Genomic DNA, 13303 nt, shown 5'->3' with positions numbered 1-13303 from the left:
GTCTCACCCAAATAAAGTCTTATCACTTCTGATGTGGCAAAGCACTTATCAGCTTTTATAGCCGTCTTTCAGCTGTTATCCCCACCGTTTGAGCTGATTAGTGGACCGTAAATGTCAGCAAAAATATTAGATTGAGATGAGAAAGGACAAAAATAGATTGTGGGCTGACGGGGTTTGTTACATCCTGGCACAATGTGTTTGACAATATAAGCACAATAGCATTTAAATGTCACAGTATCTTGTAATTTGTATTTAAAACAAGCTGATTTGAGGAAAAGATGTTCCAAAGCCACTGTTGCATTTCACTTTTAGAAACTCAGTTTGTAATTGAGCCAGTTTCTGAACAAAATTCTCAACTTATTAAAGTACAGTGCTAACACAGACCAGGTGCATTTGAAATGCTACAAAAACATTGCAGGTGATTTGCCTGTGAGCACTACCACCCATTTGCATTATACATCAGTGATGTAAAAAGGTGTCAATTTATCAAAGTTCTGTTCGAGAGCCCTGACCTCTTTTACAACACTACTTTTATATCTTCTCCTTTCAGGTAAATCCTGAGTTAAGCACTTTTAAAACGCCAACATTACTTAAAGCTGCTAAACTACATGAAAGAGGAGAGGGTCAGGTAACTTGTCATTTGCATGTTAATGCATGTAAAAAAAAAAAAAAAACACAGCACTACTACACATTCCTGCACAGCTTCAAGCTCTTACAACAGGTTTGTTTTTAACTGAGCTACTTAGAGGCATTACCAACATCCTTCCTGTTAGAAGTGAGAAGTGACAAACAGGAAGACAACATTAAGTTTCCAATTATTTATTTCAGTTTTACCGCATTTCTGCTTCAATATAAAATTGGTTTTGAAATCTCCAAGGACAAACAAATGAAATCATTTCATCAGGAACACCCTGATGAACCATTTAAGCAGTCAGACAATGGGGAGGTAACTGAACAGGGCATGAAGGTATACAAAAAGTCAAGGCACGCCATGTTACAGTAATATCAGGTGGAAAGATTTAAAACCTCTGCAGATATATAAGAGCCCTTCAGCTCAGCATTACAATGTTTTACAGGAGGGACAGAATAACCAGCATTCAATTTCTCCTACAGTCAGAAACCTTCTTTTATTCACAATCTGGTGGCAAATTCATGTTCAAACTTGAAATTGAAAAGACAAAAAAAACAAGGGAGGGCAAGGTTCTGCATAAACCACAGCTGTGCTTCATCTGGACTTGGGGACAGATTCAGTAAACCTCCACCGAGCACTAAGCGTCGACCTCAGGCAGAGGGACAGGTGCAGGCGTCACCGGTTTCAGGTATGTTTGGTCGGTGGAACAAGAGGGAAGTTGGAGTGTCGCTACTCAGGAGTGAGAGAGGTCATAAAGTGGTTACCCTGGTCAGTTCCCTGTCCATTGAGATCTATTAGGAAGAGATTGGGGGCTCTTCTCAACACATCCCATTGTGCAAGTCAAGCAGTCCGGGGGGTGGGGGGGCCGAAAGAGAGAAGACAGTGACTTCTATCTCATGAAGTTTCCGCCCCCGATTTCTCTCTTGTATCTGTTGGTGAGGTGGTCGGCTTGCAGCGTGAGCTTGGACAGAACTCCAAACAGTCCCCTGAGGTGATAGTGAAACTGGTGCTCCAGGTCCGAGTTGTCATCCAGGAGCAGGTCTCCGGTGACCGGCTGCTGCTCCTCCTGCTTCACGGCCATCTCCAGGAAGCTGGCGCCGCTGCTCATCTCCCTCTTCAGCAGACCCCACTCCATGTCGTTCTTTATGGACTTGAGGAGCAGGTAGTGCTCGTACATGTCCCTCTGCTTGTTGGGACACGGCAGTTCGTGATTGTTGTTTGGCTCCACCTTGCTGGCCGCCTGCTCCTCCAGAGGCACATCCCGCAGCAGGCTCGGCACCATGATGGTCTCGTCCATGTTGTTGGCAGCTGCTATGAAGCGGTGCATGACATTGATGAGGGAGTGCTTGTTGCTGGCTGAGTCGCTGCTGATCTGCATCATTTTGAAGGCTTTGGGGTTGGCTTTGTTACAGTGTAGAGCTGGCAGGTGGGGCTGCTTAAGGCAGAGCTGCTTGGTGTTTTTAGGAGGTGGCTGATCTGCAAGAGGAAGAGAGGAAACATGAGGATGCAGGAAAGGTGCACAGCTTGCTGCAAAAGGAAAAATAAGGAAACCTAAAAAAAAAAAAATTCCAAGCATGGTGCACTTTGAACACATTTACACATTCAGCATGGACACAAAGGCAACCAATCCATCACACACACACACACACACACACACTAGAGTACAGCTAGGCAGCAGGAAATATGATGAAACATAAGGAGCTCGTCTCTCATCTTGTCCAGAGATGAACCACACTTCTAGCACCCAGAAACCCCCACAATTCATTTCAACATTAACAATCATCTTCCTCTCTGCCGCATTGTAATGCACGAATTACTTCATTATGACCTTGACTTCCTGGTATTACAAACCCCTACACAATATCCGCGTCAGGGACCTTGAATAGTCCAATAAAAGAGGATGTAGACTGACCTGAACCACGAGGTAAACCTGAGGAAAAAGCTTTGTTGACGTGCTGTTTAGATAAATCAAGTCTTCTCAGGGTCCACACACACACCACCACGCCGTGAAGGAAAGTACAAATTTCCCCAACCGACTGGCGGCTGGTCCTTGCTTTTATACCGGAGAAGCCGGGTTGGGGTGGAAGGAAACTCTTAAGTCCGCCCTCTTTGTGTTTCTCCACCGAGCCGATTGGGCCGCAGGGAGGATGTGGGCGGACTCTCAGAGCATCTGATCCAAAACGGACCAATAGGACATTAAATCACAGCTGCCAGTCAAATGTATTTTGTCGAGGGCTTGTCTGCAATTAGCTGCACCGTATTTACTCCTCAGCGTTTCCAGGCCGTTTGTAGCCTGAAGGCAACACTGATGCAAGTTGGCACGTTGAGCGTCAGGTGCGCACTTTACCTGTTGGGGGGGGTTGTATTAAAAAAAGTGTAATGATGCTGCGACATTTCCTGTTAAGTTTGAGCTGGTTTTAGTCGCTTTTTAACCTCCCAGCCACTGTATCTACAGCTGCCTCTGTTTGTTTAGGTTACACAGCACCGCCACCTGGTGGTTGGGTTGTGTTTGTTGAACAGAAACAACACGTTAATATCAAATATCACATATTGAAAGGCTCAGTTCCTCTGCAGTGTTCTATATAAACAATCCTGACTTACCGGATGGTTTCAGTTTGATTTGAGGTGTCACACTGATCCTTCAGGTTTATCTGCACAGAGACAGCCAGCAGTGCTGAGAGAGGAGCAGCACAGGTGTATCTAATGAAGTTAATTAATAGTGAGGCAGCAGTGTTGGTGTTGTGCTTGTTGGCTTACTGGGACATCATTAATGTGACCAGTTACACCTGTGATCCTCCTGCGGTGAGTCAGGACAATAGGACTCACTTTGAACATTTCTATGTTTAATTATCCATTATTGTATAGAAATATTACAAAGATGAATGTAAAGCTTAGAAAAACATTTTTTCCTTGCAGAAATAGATTTTTAAAATATAATTTAGTGACACTGGTGGATCCCAACCCAGGAAACTCCTACAGTCAATACTTTTAGACTTCATTATACAACATTCAGTGTTTATCTAACACAACGTCTCTTTGAGGCGAGTGCATGAGTTTGAGTTCATTTATCCTTGACTGTGATTTCATTAGTCAGAATGGACAAATCAACATATTACAAACATACTCAGTTATCTGTGGTCTTATTAAAGACAAATACGACTTGAAGAGGACACACACATTACTGTATAATTAAAAATAATAATAAATAATAAAATAATTAAATTGAGTAACTTAAAACTTGAAATCAAAGATTAATGTTGTGAAATGTAGACATAAAACCTTTGTTGTTAGTCTACTTTACTATCATTTCAGTCCCTTCTCTCCAGCTACAGCAGAATATGACCCAGCTGGACAATGTGTTGATATATAAATACTGTGAAACCTGCTTTACATATCCTGCTCTACATCAGTGTAATAATTTGTCTGCATGAGCAAAAAAGTGACTGGGTGGACTGAATACCAACACACTACAGTACGAAAATCGTCAAAATATTGAAAAACTAAATGCCTTCCACCTTTTAAAGGGACCCCTGACAAGACCCAGAATAACTGAGTCATGTCTGCCTGCCAGAATATTTGTTTTTTTATTGCATCTTTTCAGATGAATGAGGAGCAAACAGCTGTGAGACAGACACACCCTGAGCTCCATGCAAATCCCTCAGCTCGCACACACTGTTAAAGATACTTTCATCTTTATTTTTTTTCAAGTATTTCACATGCATCCACAAAAGAATAAGAATTTAACACTGACAACTGTGATATGAAGTTGGCTGAATGTAATTGGCACGCATGAATGCAGGCTTTCAACAATACTGGCCTTACTGTAAATCAAACACATGATTTCAGGGTGGCAACCTCTCGTCCATCGCTCAGGCTCATCTGGGCTTCACACACAGTAAATCACTTTATTTTAACATTTATCAGCTTATTGTCTAGATTTTTTCTGCTCAGCTACAGACTAGTTTTAGCAAAATTACAAAATAAGGCAGCTGCATTATACAAAGACATAAGAAACAGACATGTTGACAATTGGTAGAGTTAATGAACTGAAATGACAGTGACAACATCTATGTGATGACATCTAGGAAATCCATAATTAAATTCCAGAAGTAACGAATGTTCTCCGAAATGTCCAGGTCCCTTTTTATTTTTGGTCAAACTACTCTGCAGATAATGTCTCTTTGACATTATTCCCTTCTGCTCGTCTGTCATTGGTGAGACTGAATATAAGAAGCAGCAGTGGGTGTTTTCCCCTCTCTAAAATAATATCAACTAATACAAACACAATATTAAAATCACAGGAGATTCTTTCAATTCAACTTGCACCAGGAGCTGCCCATCAGTAACCTGCGAAAACACACCGAGCACACATCAGACAGATTGTTAGACGCCTAATCTGCTCATTTGCATTTGAACATTGGATCATTAACTCACTGCTGCAGTTTCACGTTCACAGTCTGTGTCCGTACTAATTTGTGTAAAACATTGATTTGCAGTGTTTACCGATATTGAATAATGTTACCAAATAACAAAGTCTCACCTGTGGAAGGTCACTGTTAGACCATCTCATACTGGTTGTTGGTTATGTATCGAGACAAGCAGCAGGACAGGAAGATCCCAATGAGCTGAGACAAGACACAGAAACATAAGACACAATTCCACTCAAAATACAACTAATCTTTGTTCTTCTTGTGTGAAAGGAAATATTATGTTATTCTACAACCTGGATTGTAAAGTTTTTCTCTCTTTTCTATCATTGATAAAAACATTTCACAATATAGCTGTTACATGCAGCTCCCCTGCTGGTCAGACACATGACGTGTCAATAATGCGTTTCTAGTGTAGTAACTCCCCTGCTTCATCCTCCCCTTCCAAGCATGAAAGAGAAACTAAAGTGGCACCAATTACACAAACTATCTGGTCTAAACTATTTTTTTCAAAGTGAAAATGAAGCTGAAAGTTATCTATATTATCTGGTTGAACTTTGACCTGCTGCACTTAGTTTACAATGTGATGGTTGATAATAATCAACATGTTAGTAGGGATGGGCAAAAAATAAAATCTGATTATTTTCACACCATATCCAATTTACAATTTTAATAGTTGTTTTTTTTCCATTAAAAACAAAAGTCACCATATCTTTGGTGATGTGACTCTTCCCATATGGGATTCTATGGGAAAATTATTCTACATGTTTTTTTGTATAGACACTAGCAGACTACTAGACACCTGTATGGCCTCACTTTCTAACGTCTGTAGTTAAAATCTAAATTTTTTGCATCATTTATCATTTTAAAATATAAAAACAAGGTTCTTTGGGTTAGAGTCACAAATCTTCATTTTTGAGATAAAAACAAAACACACACACACACACACACACACACACACACACACACACACACACACACACACACACACACACACACACACACACACACAGCTATGGAGCAATGTTTGGGTGGGTTCCAAGTTAATTCTGAGCACCAAGTCATCTGTCCAGATGTTACTCTACTAGACTCTCTTGCTGCCTGTGTCACTGCATCCCCAGATCTCAACAATAACATTTGTGAGTAAAATGTTTCCTTAACCAACAGCAATGATGTCCAAATGCTTTAAACCGCCACAAGTACAGCAGTGTCCCATTTGTTCTGACACAAAGTACCTGAAAGAACAACATATGATGTACCTGGAAGAACGCAATCCCAAAAGAGATCCCTGCAATGATTCCCAGGTTGTCCTCCATCACAGTGGTCACCAATGCAAAGCAGCCCTAGACAGCAGAGAGATTTATAGAGCACAAACATAGCTGGACAGTTCATGCAAACTGATACTTTCTCCTAAAACAAACTTAAAGCCATTTAATCAATTTAAAACTACTACTATCTAGTGGTGGCGTAGGCAGTGAACTCACCGTTGTGTACACCTCTTTCCCAGCCAGGTCGAGGTCCTTCAGGGTCTCCGGGGAGCATTTGGTGTTGTCTTTACAGCAGCTGGCAGGGATACCCATCACTTTAAAGTACGCTGTGTCCTTCCAGTCGGTGTAATTTTTCGCCCCGCAGCAATGCAGCTGTATGGAAACATAATTAAAACAACGTTGTAGAAAATGTCTTGAAGTGGGTTAAAAAAATGTTTTTAATAATTAAAATAACAGCCAGATATTGTCGTTCTTGCAATGAGTGATGCCACTGCAGATGTTTCGGATGATTTGGGAAAACAACTGCAGTGACAAGAGCAACATGCTTGAAAGTTTAAACCCACAGAGAGGAGTGCAGCTGCCCTTTTAAAATGTTCTTATGTAAACAAGAGTTCTTTAGTTTGTACAGTGAGACAAAGTCAGATAAGAGTAACACCATTAGTGTAATGTAAAACCTCCCACTCACAGTCATCTGGATGCCGTCGACTGCAGTGCCGATGGCGTCCGTGCTGTTGTAGTTCTGCATAGCATTTTCAAAAGCAACACCTATCTTGGCCTTGATCTGGTGAATTCAAAACAAAGCAGATTATATATATTTAGTAAGCTGATGAGGTTTATTATTTAAACATCTTACAAGGACCAGTATGTAGGATTCAGTGGCATCTAGCAGACTGCAACCAGTTGAATACAGCTCAGCCTTGTGTGTAGGAGAAACTACAGTGGCCACGAAAAGTGACAAAAAATGCCAAATGGCCAATCTAGAGCCAGTGTTTGGTTTGTCTGTTCTGGGCTACTGTAGAAACATCGCGGTTTAACACTGCGGACTCCCTCTGCTGTTGTTGGAGGTAACGTGTTATTGTAATTCCACTACTTTTGGTGGTAACTACTAATGTATGATATAGTAATGATCTAATGTCACTCAACCTCACAGTAGCCCAACACAATTCAGTCTTTTCACCAAATAATTATCCATTAACTCATTACTGTAGCAAAGCTCAGTCAATGTGTACATGCGTGTAGGTCTCCTACTAAATCCTTCTGTCTACTAACCACTGCAGTAAGTGTGGCTTACAGGTAGGAACTCTAGTCACTTCTGCGCTCTGGTGGTCAGGCCCACAGCAACGCTAAAATAACATAGCTGACAGCTGTGTGCATTAACAAGACAACTGAATCAGATATTCAAAAGTAATGCAAAAGTTATTTTCCCTTGTAAAAAATTACTTTTACATGCAGTAATTGGTAACTATAACTAATAACAATTTTTCAGTGACTGTCCCTTTGTAGACATAAATGGCTCATTCTAACGCAACAGTTATTATTTTCAGGTGATAATACACTAATGAAAACATGCCTATATTAAAAAAATATATATAAATATGTTCCATTTCTGCCAATAGATCCTCCTAAATGTTACCCACTGGTCCTGTAATGGTTTGGACAAGTAACTCACCTCATGTCTGAAGATAAAGCCTGAGATACCGGCCACAAGCTCAGCCAGGAACACCAAGGTCAAAAACATGGCATACTGAAGGAAGCACACAAAGAAAACTATTACAAAGGGTCACATCTGATGGGAATTTTTCAGGGAACTTATTGCACCTTCACTGACCAGTTTGAGCATCCATGGGCTGCCGCGGCACGTAGCAAAGCAGCCAAACAGTCCGAAAATAACGATGATGGCTCCGGTCCCGATGAGGACATATGGTGCATTGGTGCTCTCCTCAGAGGCCAGGGTGAAATAGTCCTCCAGGCTCACCTTCCCCCACACCCCGACAGCCAGCAGGATCACGCCTGTGAACTGAGGAAGACAGCAGGGCAAGTCAGCACCGGCGTCAAAGAGCCAAAGAGAGAGAGATGAACAGATTTTTAGAGCCGTCTCTGACACAAAACCTAAGATTAAATCCTCAAAACCACTTGATCGATTCCACACTGGTCTAGTTAGAGTTTAGTAGCATTTTATCAGATTAGAATCCTTTTAAGTCCTTATCACATCTATAAAATACAATCTTAAGGTTTATCTTTCAATGATATTAAGTAAGAAAAATAAAAAATAACTTGTTTAAGTAAGAGCTAAATTTGGAACTGGTTCCAAAATGAAATTGGATCAAACAAAAATGACAAAAGATTGACTCCCTAAACGTAAAGACTATCTGCTTTGTTACATCTGATATAGAAACTGAATACTTTGAGGCTGTTGGTCAAGCCAGATCTTTGGGCTCTGGGAACAATTTTCAATATCTTCTGATATTTGTTTGATGAAGTGAGAAAATAATGGGCAGACTGATGGCCCGTATAATTTTTCCAATAATTTCCCGCTTCACAAATGTGAGAATTTCATGCTTTTCTGTGTCATATATGACAACATGTCATATCTTTGAGTTTTGAACTGAAAACAAGAAATCGATAAGTCTAATCTAAATGTCGACCAAAATTTTTCTAAAAACTCGACCTGTCACACCAGCTAACGTCTTCCATTGGTGGAAGCTATCACTATTAAAAAGCGCCAGGCCTCTTAACGCGGCTCTTTAAATATGAAGTTCTGCTGTGTACCAAGCTGTGATCATGCATACAGTGCCTTGCAAAAGTATTCACCCCCCTTAGCTTTTTACCTATTTTGTTACATTACAGCCTTTAGTTCAATGTTTTTTTAATCTGAATTTGATGTGATGGATCAGAACACAATAGTCTAAGTTGGTGAAGTGAAATGAGAAAAATATATACATAAAACAATTTTTTAGAAATAAAAAACTGAAAATTGGCATGTGCATATGTATTCACCCCCTTTGTTATGAAGCCCATAAAAAGCTCTGGTGCAACCAATTACCTTCACAAGTCACATAATTAGTGAAATGATGTCCACCTGTGTGCAATCTAAGTGTCACATGATCTGTCAGTACATATACACACCTTTTTTGAAAGGCCCCAGAGGCTGCAACACCTAAGCAAGAGGCACCACTAACCAAACACTGCCATGAAGACCAAGGAACTCTCCAAACAAGTAAGGGACAATGTTGTTGAGAAGTACAAGTCAGGGTTAGGTTATAAAAGAAAAAAATCCAAATCTTTGATGATCCCCAGGAGCACCATCAAATCTATCATAACCAAATGGAAAGAACGTGGCACAACAGCAAACCTGCCAAGAGACGGCTGCCCACCAAAACTCACGGACCGGGCAAGGAGGGTAGCACAGAGACCTAAGGTAACCCTGGAGGAGCTTCAGAGTTCCACAGCAGAGACTGGAGTATCTGTACATAGGACGACAATAAGCCGTACGCTCCATAGAGTTGGGCTTTATGGCAGAGTGGCCAGAAGAAAGCCATTACTATGCGAAAAGGCATGTGGTAGACTCCCAAAATGTATGGAGGAAGGTGCTCTGGTCTGATGAGACTAAAATTGAACATTTCGGCCATCAAAGAAAACGCTACGTCTGGTGCAAACCCAACACATCACATCACACAAAGAACACCATCCCCACAGTGAAACATGGTGGTGGCAGCATCATGCTGTGGGGATGTTTTTCAGCAGCCGGGACTGGGAAACTGGTCAGAGTTGAGGGAAAGATGGATGGTGCTAAATACAGGGATATTCTTGAGCAAAACCTGTATCACTCTGTGCGTGATTTGAGGCTAGGACGGAGGTCCACCTTCCAGCAGGACAATGACCCCAAACACACTACTAAAGCAACACTTGAGTGGTTTAAGGGGAAACATGTAAATGTGTTGGAATGGCCTAGACCTCAATCCAATAGAAAATCTGTAGTCAGACTTAAAGATTGCTGTTCACAAGCGCAAACCATCCAACTTGAAGGAGCTGGAGCAGATTTGCAGGGAGGATTGGGCAAAAATCCCAGTGGTAAGATGTGGCAAGCTCATAGAGACTTATCCAAAGCGACTTGGAGCTGTGATTGCTGCAAAAGGTGGCTCTACAAAGTAGACTTTAGGGGGGTGAATAGTTATGCACATTGACTTTTTCTGTTATTTTGTCCTATTTGTTGTCTGCTTCACAATAAAAAAAATAATAATCTTCAAAGTTGTGGGCATGTTCTGTAAATTAAATTATGCAAATCCTCAAACAATCCATATTAATTCCAGGTTGTGAGGCAACAAAACACGAAAAATGCCAAGGGAGGCGAATACTGTTGCAAGGCACTGTATATCGCTACTCAGACCAGTGATCTGCTCCGAATCACGCAAATACCAGGGATACTTTTAATTAAGAACCATGATGGGCTGAATCCAGTGAAAACACAATTTCCCTTATTGATTTCCTTTATTAAATCCTCTCTGTTCTCAGGGGAGGAAATGCAGATGAGGAGAAGCAGCTGATTTAGAGAGGCATATTGGAGCTCTGACTCACAATGTGTGAGAGTAAAACATCATATAGCCTCTAGCATTGTTCGTAAACACCATATATTTGATATTTGAACTGTCAGTCATAAGATACATGATTCATATGCTGCAGGTGATTTATTTACCTGTCAACATTTAAGTAAAGACACACCAGGGGAAACCCTCACTAGCCTTAGCCTGAGGTTTAATCATCTCAGCATCTTTTGCTTTAAGACTGCCCACACAAGTCATTAGCCTGAGGGGAGGCATCAGCTCAACCAGCCAAGAGCAATAAATTGCCAGATAAAAGCACTGACCTGAACTTTGTGTTAGCAGCAGCAGCCTGAGATGGCTGTTTGCTCGGTACAAAGATTAACGGGGGGGAACAGTGATAACTGCTCATTTTCTTCTCAAGACAAGCTTGTGTTGAGACTTTCTTTACATGTAATCAGAGATGCAATCACTAGCAATCATTTTCATCATCAGTTATTATGCAGATTGTTGTGTTGATGAATCATTTTCTTAACAGAATGTCAGAAAATAGTGGCAATGCTTGGTATAACTTCCCACAGCCCAAGTTCATGTATTCACACTTCTTTCATTTGACCAGCAGTCCGAACAATTAGTCGATTAATTTATAAGCAGACTTCCAGAAAATTAATCTGCAACTTGTTAACAATTCATCTTTAAGTAATTTGTCAAGTTAAAATACCAACATTTCTTGTCCCTGGGGATTGAGGATTTACACATTTTCTTTGTCTCGTTGACAATAAACCTGAATATCTCTGAGTTATGAACTGTTGGTCAGACAAAATAAGACATTTGAGGATGTTGCTTCCGGCTACAGGAAACTGTACTGGCATTATCACAGTTAATCAAGCACTGCTGATTAATAATCAAAATAATCATTAGTCCAACATCAAGTCCTCAGATCTCTCCCTAAAGGTTTCCTGGAAATAATTAACTTTGAACTAATATTAGAAGAAACAGAAAACACTGATGCTAAACTTTTTACTTGCTTAATTCCAGTTAACTGCTAGTCGAACAGCATTTAATGTAACATTACAGCTGTACATTAAAACTTTAGAAAACTACCTCACACTAACACAAAACCAGAAGGTGCTGGATGCAATGTTTTGATTTTTTTTTTTTTTTTTTCCTTTTTTTTTTTACATTGAAAATGTGAAATTTGCCTACAAGCAAGCATACAACTTAATATGTGATGGTAAATAAAGAAAAGCACAGTTAAATTAATTATCCTTAACATAAGCTCTTTATATTGAATTATTTGGAAATTAAGTAGCTCGAAGATAATTTTTTTTTAATATGCAAAATACCCTTATGTAAATTGCATTTAGGGAAACCCATAATCAATCATTAAAAATAGCGAAAACGAATCGATTAACCAACTAATTGTTGCAGTCTATGTACAATTAAGTTGACTGCAGAACAACAAGAATGGTGGTGTTAATGTAACTGTAACCGCTGTAACGTTTAACGTTCTAATAACTGTTCTGTAGTTAACTGACACAGAACAGCTAACGGTAGTTTTTTCAGAACGTTGATAAATGAGGCCGAACATCTGCTCCAACGTCTCCAACGGTCGGTAAAAGCCAACAAGTGGCTCTTTATGTAACTCCACTTTTTACCGGTGAACGGCTACTCAACATATTTTAACTCCGAGTGAGTCTCTGTCGTGATTTGAGAAAACGATGCCTTGTTGGCACCGCCGCCGCTTGTAGCCCATTGTTGCTCCTTTACGCTAGCTTGTTGTCCCCCATTACATGTCAGGCAAACTCACCCAGAATATGAGACTGTAGGAGATGAGGAAAGTCTTCAGGCAGGTAATCACTGGCTTCGTCTGAAGCCGTCGAGACGGCGGCGACATGGTGCTGTTTTTGTTTTTGTTTTGCTTTTTACTTTAAATTGAAAAAGAGAGAGGAAAAGTTCACTTCACAGCGCCCTGAAGGCGAGAGGGGAGAAAAAACTTCGGGGATAAATCCTAAGACAGGAGGGGGGAAGTGTCGTCACTAACCCAGATTCACTTTCCTGAAGGAACACCGAGCTTCCACACCAACGTCACTGCTGCAGTACCACACACACACACAGCCTTCAAAATAAAACACTTCCTGCATCGTTTTAGACAAACGTGGCTCATGTGAAGGGGGGGTATTTGTCTCATCAGCAGTGGTGTAGTGGTACCTAGAGGAATTGGGTATACACTATACAATTTATGCCTCATATTCAGTTTTTAAAGCGGCGGAGTTCAGAATAAATCTCCTGTTATATGAACAGTGACTACTCTTGCATTTTGACAATGAACTGACAATAAAGGATCATTATGAAATTAACATTAGCCACAGAACAATCAATTCACTTCAAGACAATATTGCCAAAGCATTAAGAAATTGTAGAAAAACAACAACAACA

General features: G+C 40.5%; 2 protein-coding genes across 2 annotated transcripts; both read right to left on the bottom strand.

Annotated features, from left to right (window-relative positions):
• Window positions 1-803: 803 nt before the first annotated feature.
• Window positions 804-2701, bottom strand: mid1ip1l (MID1 interacting protein 1, like). The gene is made up of 2 exons (XM_051420838.1): window positions 2544-2701; window positions 804-2107 (listed from the first exon to the last, which is right to left on the bottom strand). The coding sequence occupies exon 2, from the start codon at window positions 2010-2012 to the stop codon at window positions 1521-1523; it is 492 nt and encodes a 163-aa protein (XP_051276798.1). The 5' UTR covers window positions 2013-2107; window positions 2544-2701; the 3' UTR covers window positions 804-1520.
• A 1605-nt stretch (window positions 2702-4306) lies between these two features.
• Window positions 4307-12910, bottom strand: tspan7 (tetraspanin 7). Its single transcript, XM_051420837.1, has 8 exons — window positions 12675-12910; window positions 8155-8343; window positions 7996-8070; window positions 7012-7107; window positions 6543-6698; window positions 6318-6401; window positions 5172-5256; window positions 4307-4978 (listed from the first exon to the last, which is right to left on the bottom strand). The coding sequence occupies exons 1-7, from the start codon at window positions 12759-12761 to the stop codon at window positions 5188-5190; spliced, it is 756 nt and encodes a 251-aa protein (XP_051276797.1). The 5' UTR covers window positions 12762-12910; the 3' UTR covers window positions 4307-4978; window positions 5172-5187.
• Between the last annotated feature and the right edge of the window lie 393 nt (window positions 12911-13303).

Source organism: Dicentrarchus labrax, unplaced genomic scaffold (genome assembly GCF_905237075.1).
Source record: "Dicentrarchus labrax unplaced genomic scaffold, dlabrax2021, whole genome shotgun sequence".
In the NCBI taxonomy this organism is placed as follows: domain Eukaryota; kingdom Metazoa; phylum Chordata; class Actinopteri; family Moronidae; genus Dicentrarchus; species Dicentrarchus labrax.
This window is presented reverse-complemented; position numbering and strand designations above follow the sequence as displayed.

What these genes read in the sequence shown, in the direction of transcription:
- mid1ip1l (XM_051420838.1), bottom strand. Translation starts at nt 2,012, where the DNA reads ATGATGCAGATCAGCAGCGACTCAGCCAGCAACAAGCACTCCCTCATC.
- tspan7 (XM_051420837.1), bottom strand. Translation starts at nt 12,761, where the DNA reads ATGTCGCCGCCGTCTCGACGGCTTCAGACGAAGCCAGTGATTACCTGC. An exon ending in GCTTTATCTTCAGACATGAG is followed by an intron (nt 7,108 to 7,995) that starts GTGAGTTACTTG and finishes TGAATTCACCAG; the next exon opens with ATCAAGGCCAAGATAGGTGT. An exon ending in TCGACGGCATCCAGATGACT is followed by an intron (nt 6,699 to 7,011) that starts GTGAGTGGGAGG and finishes GTTTCCATACAG; the next exon opens with CTGCATTGCTGCGGGGCGAA.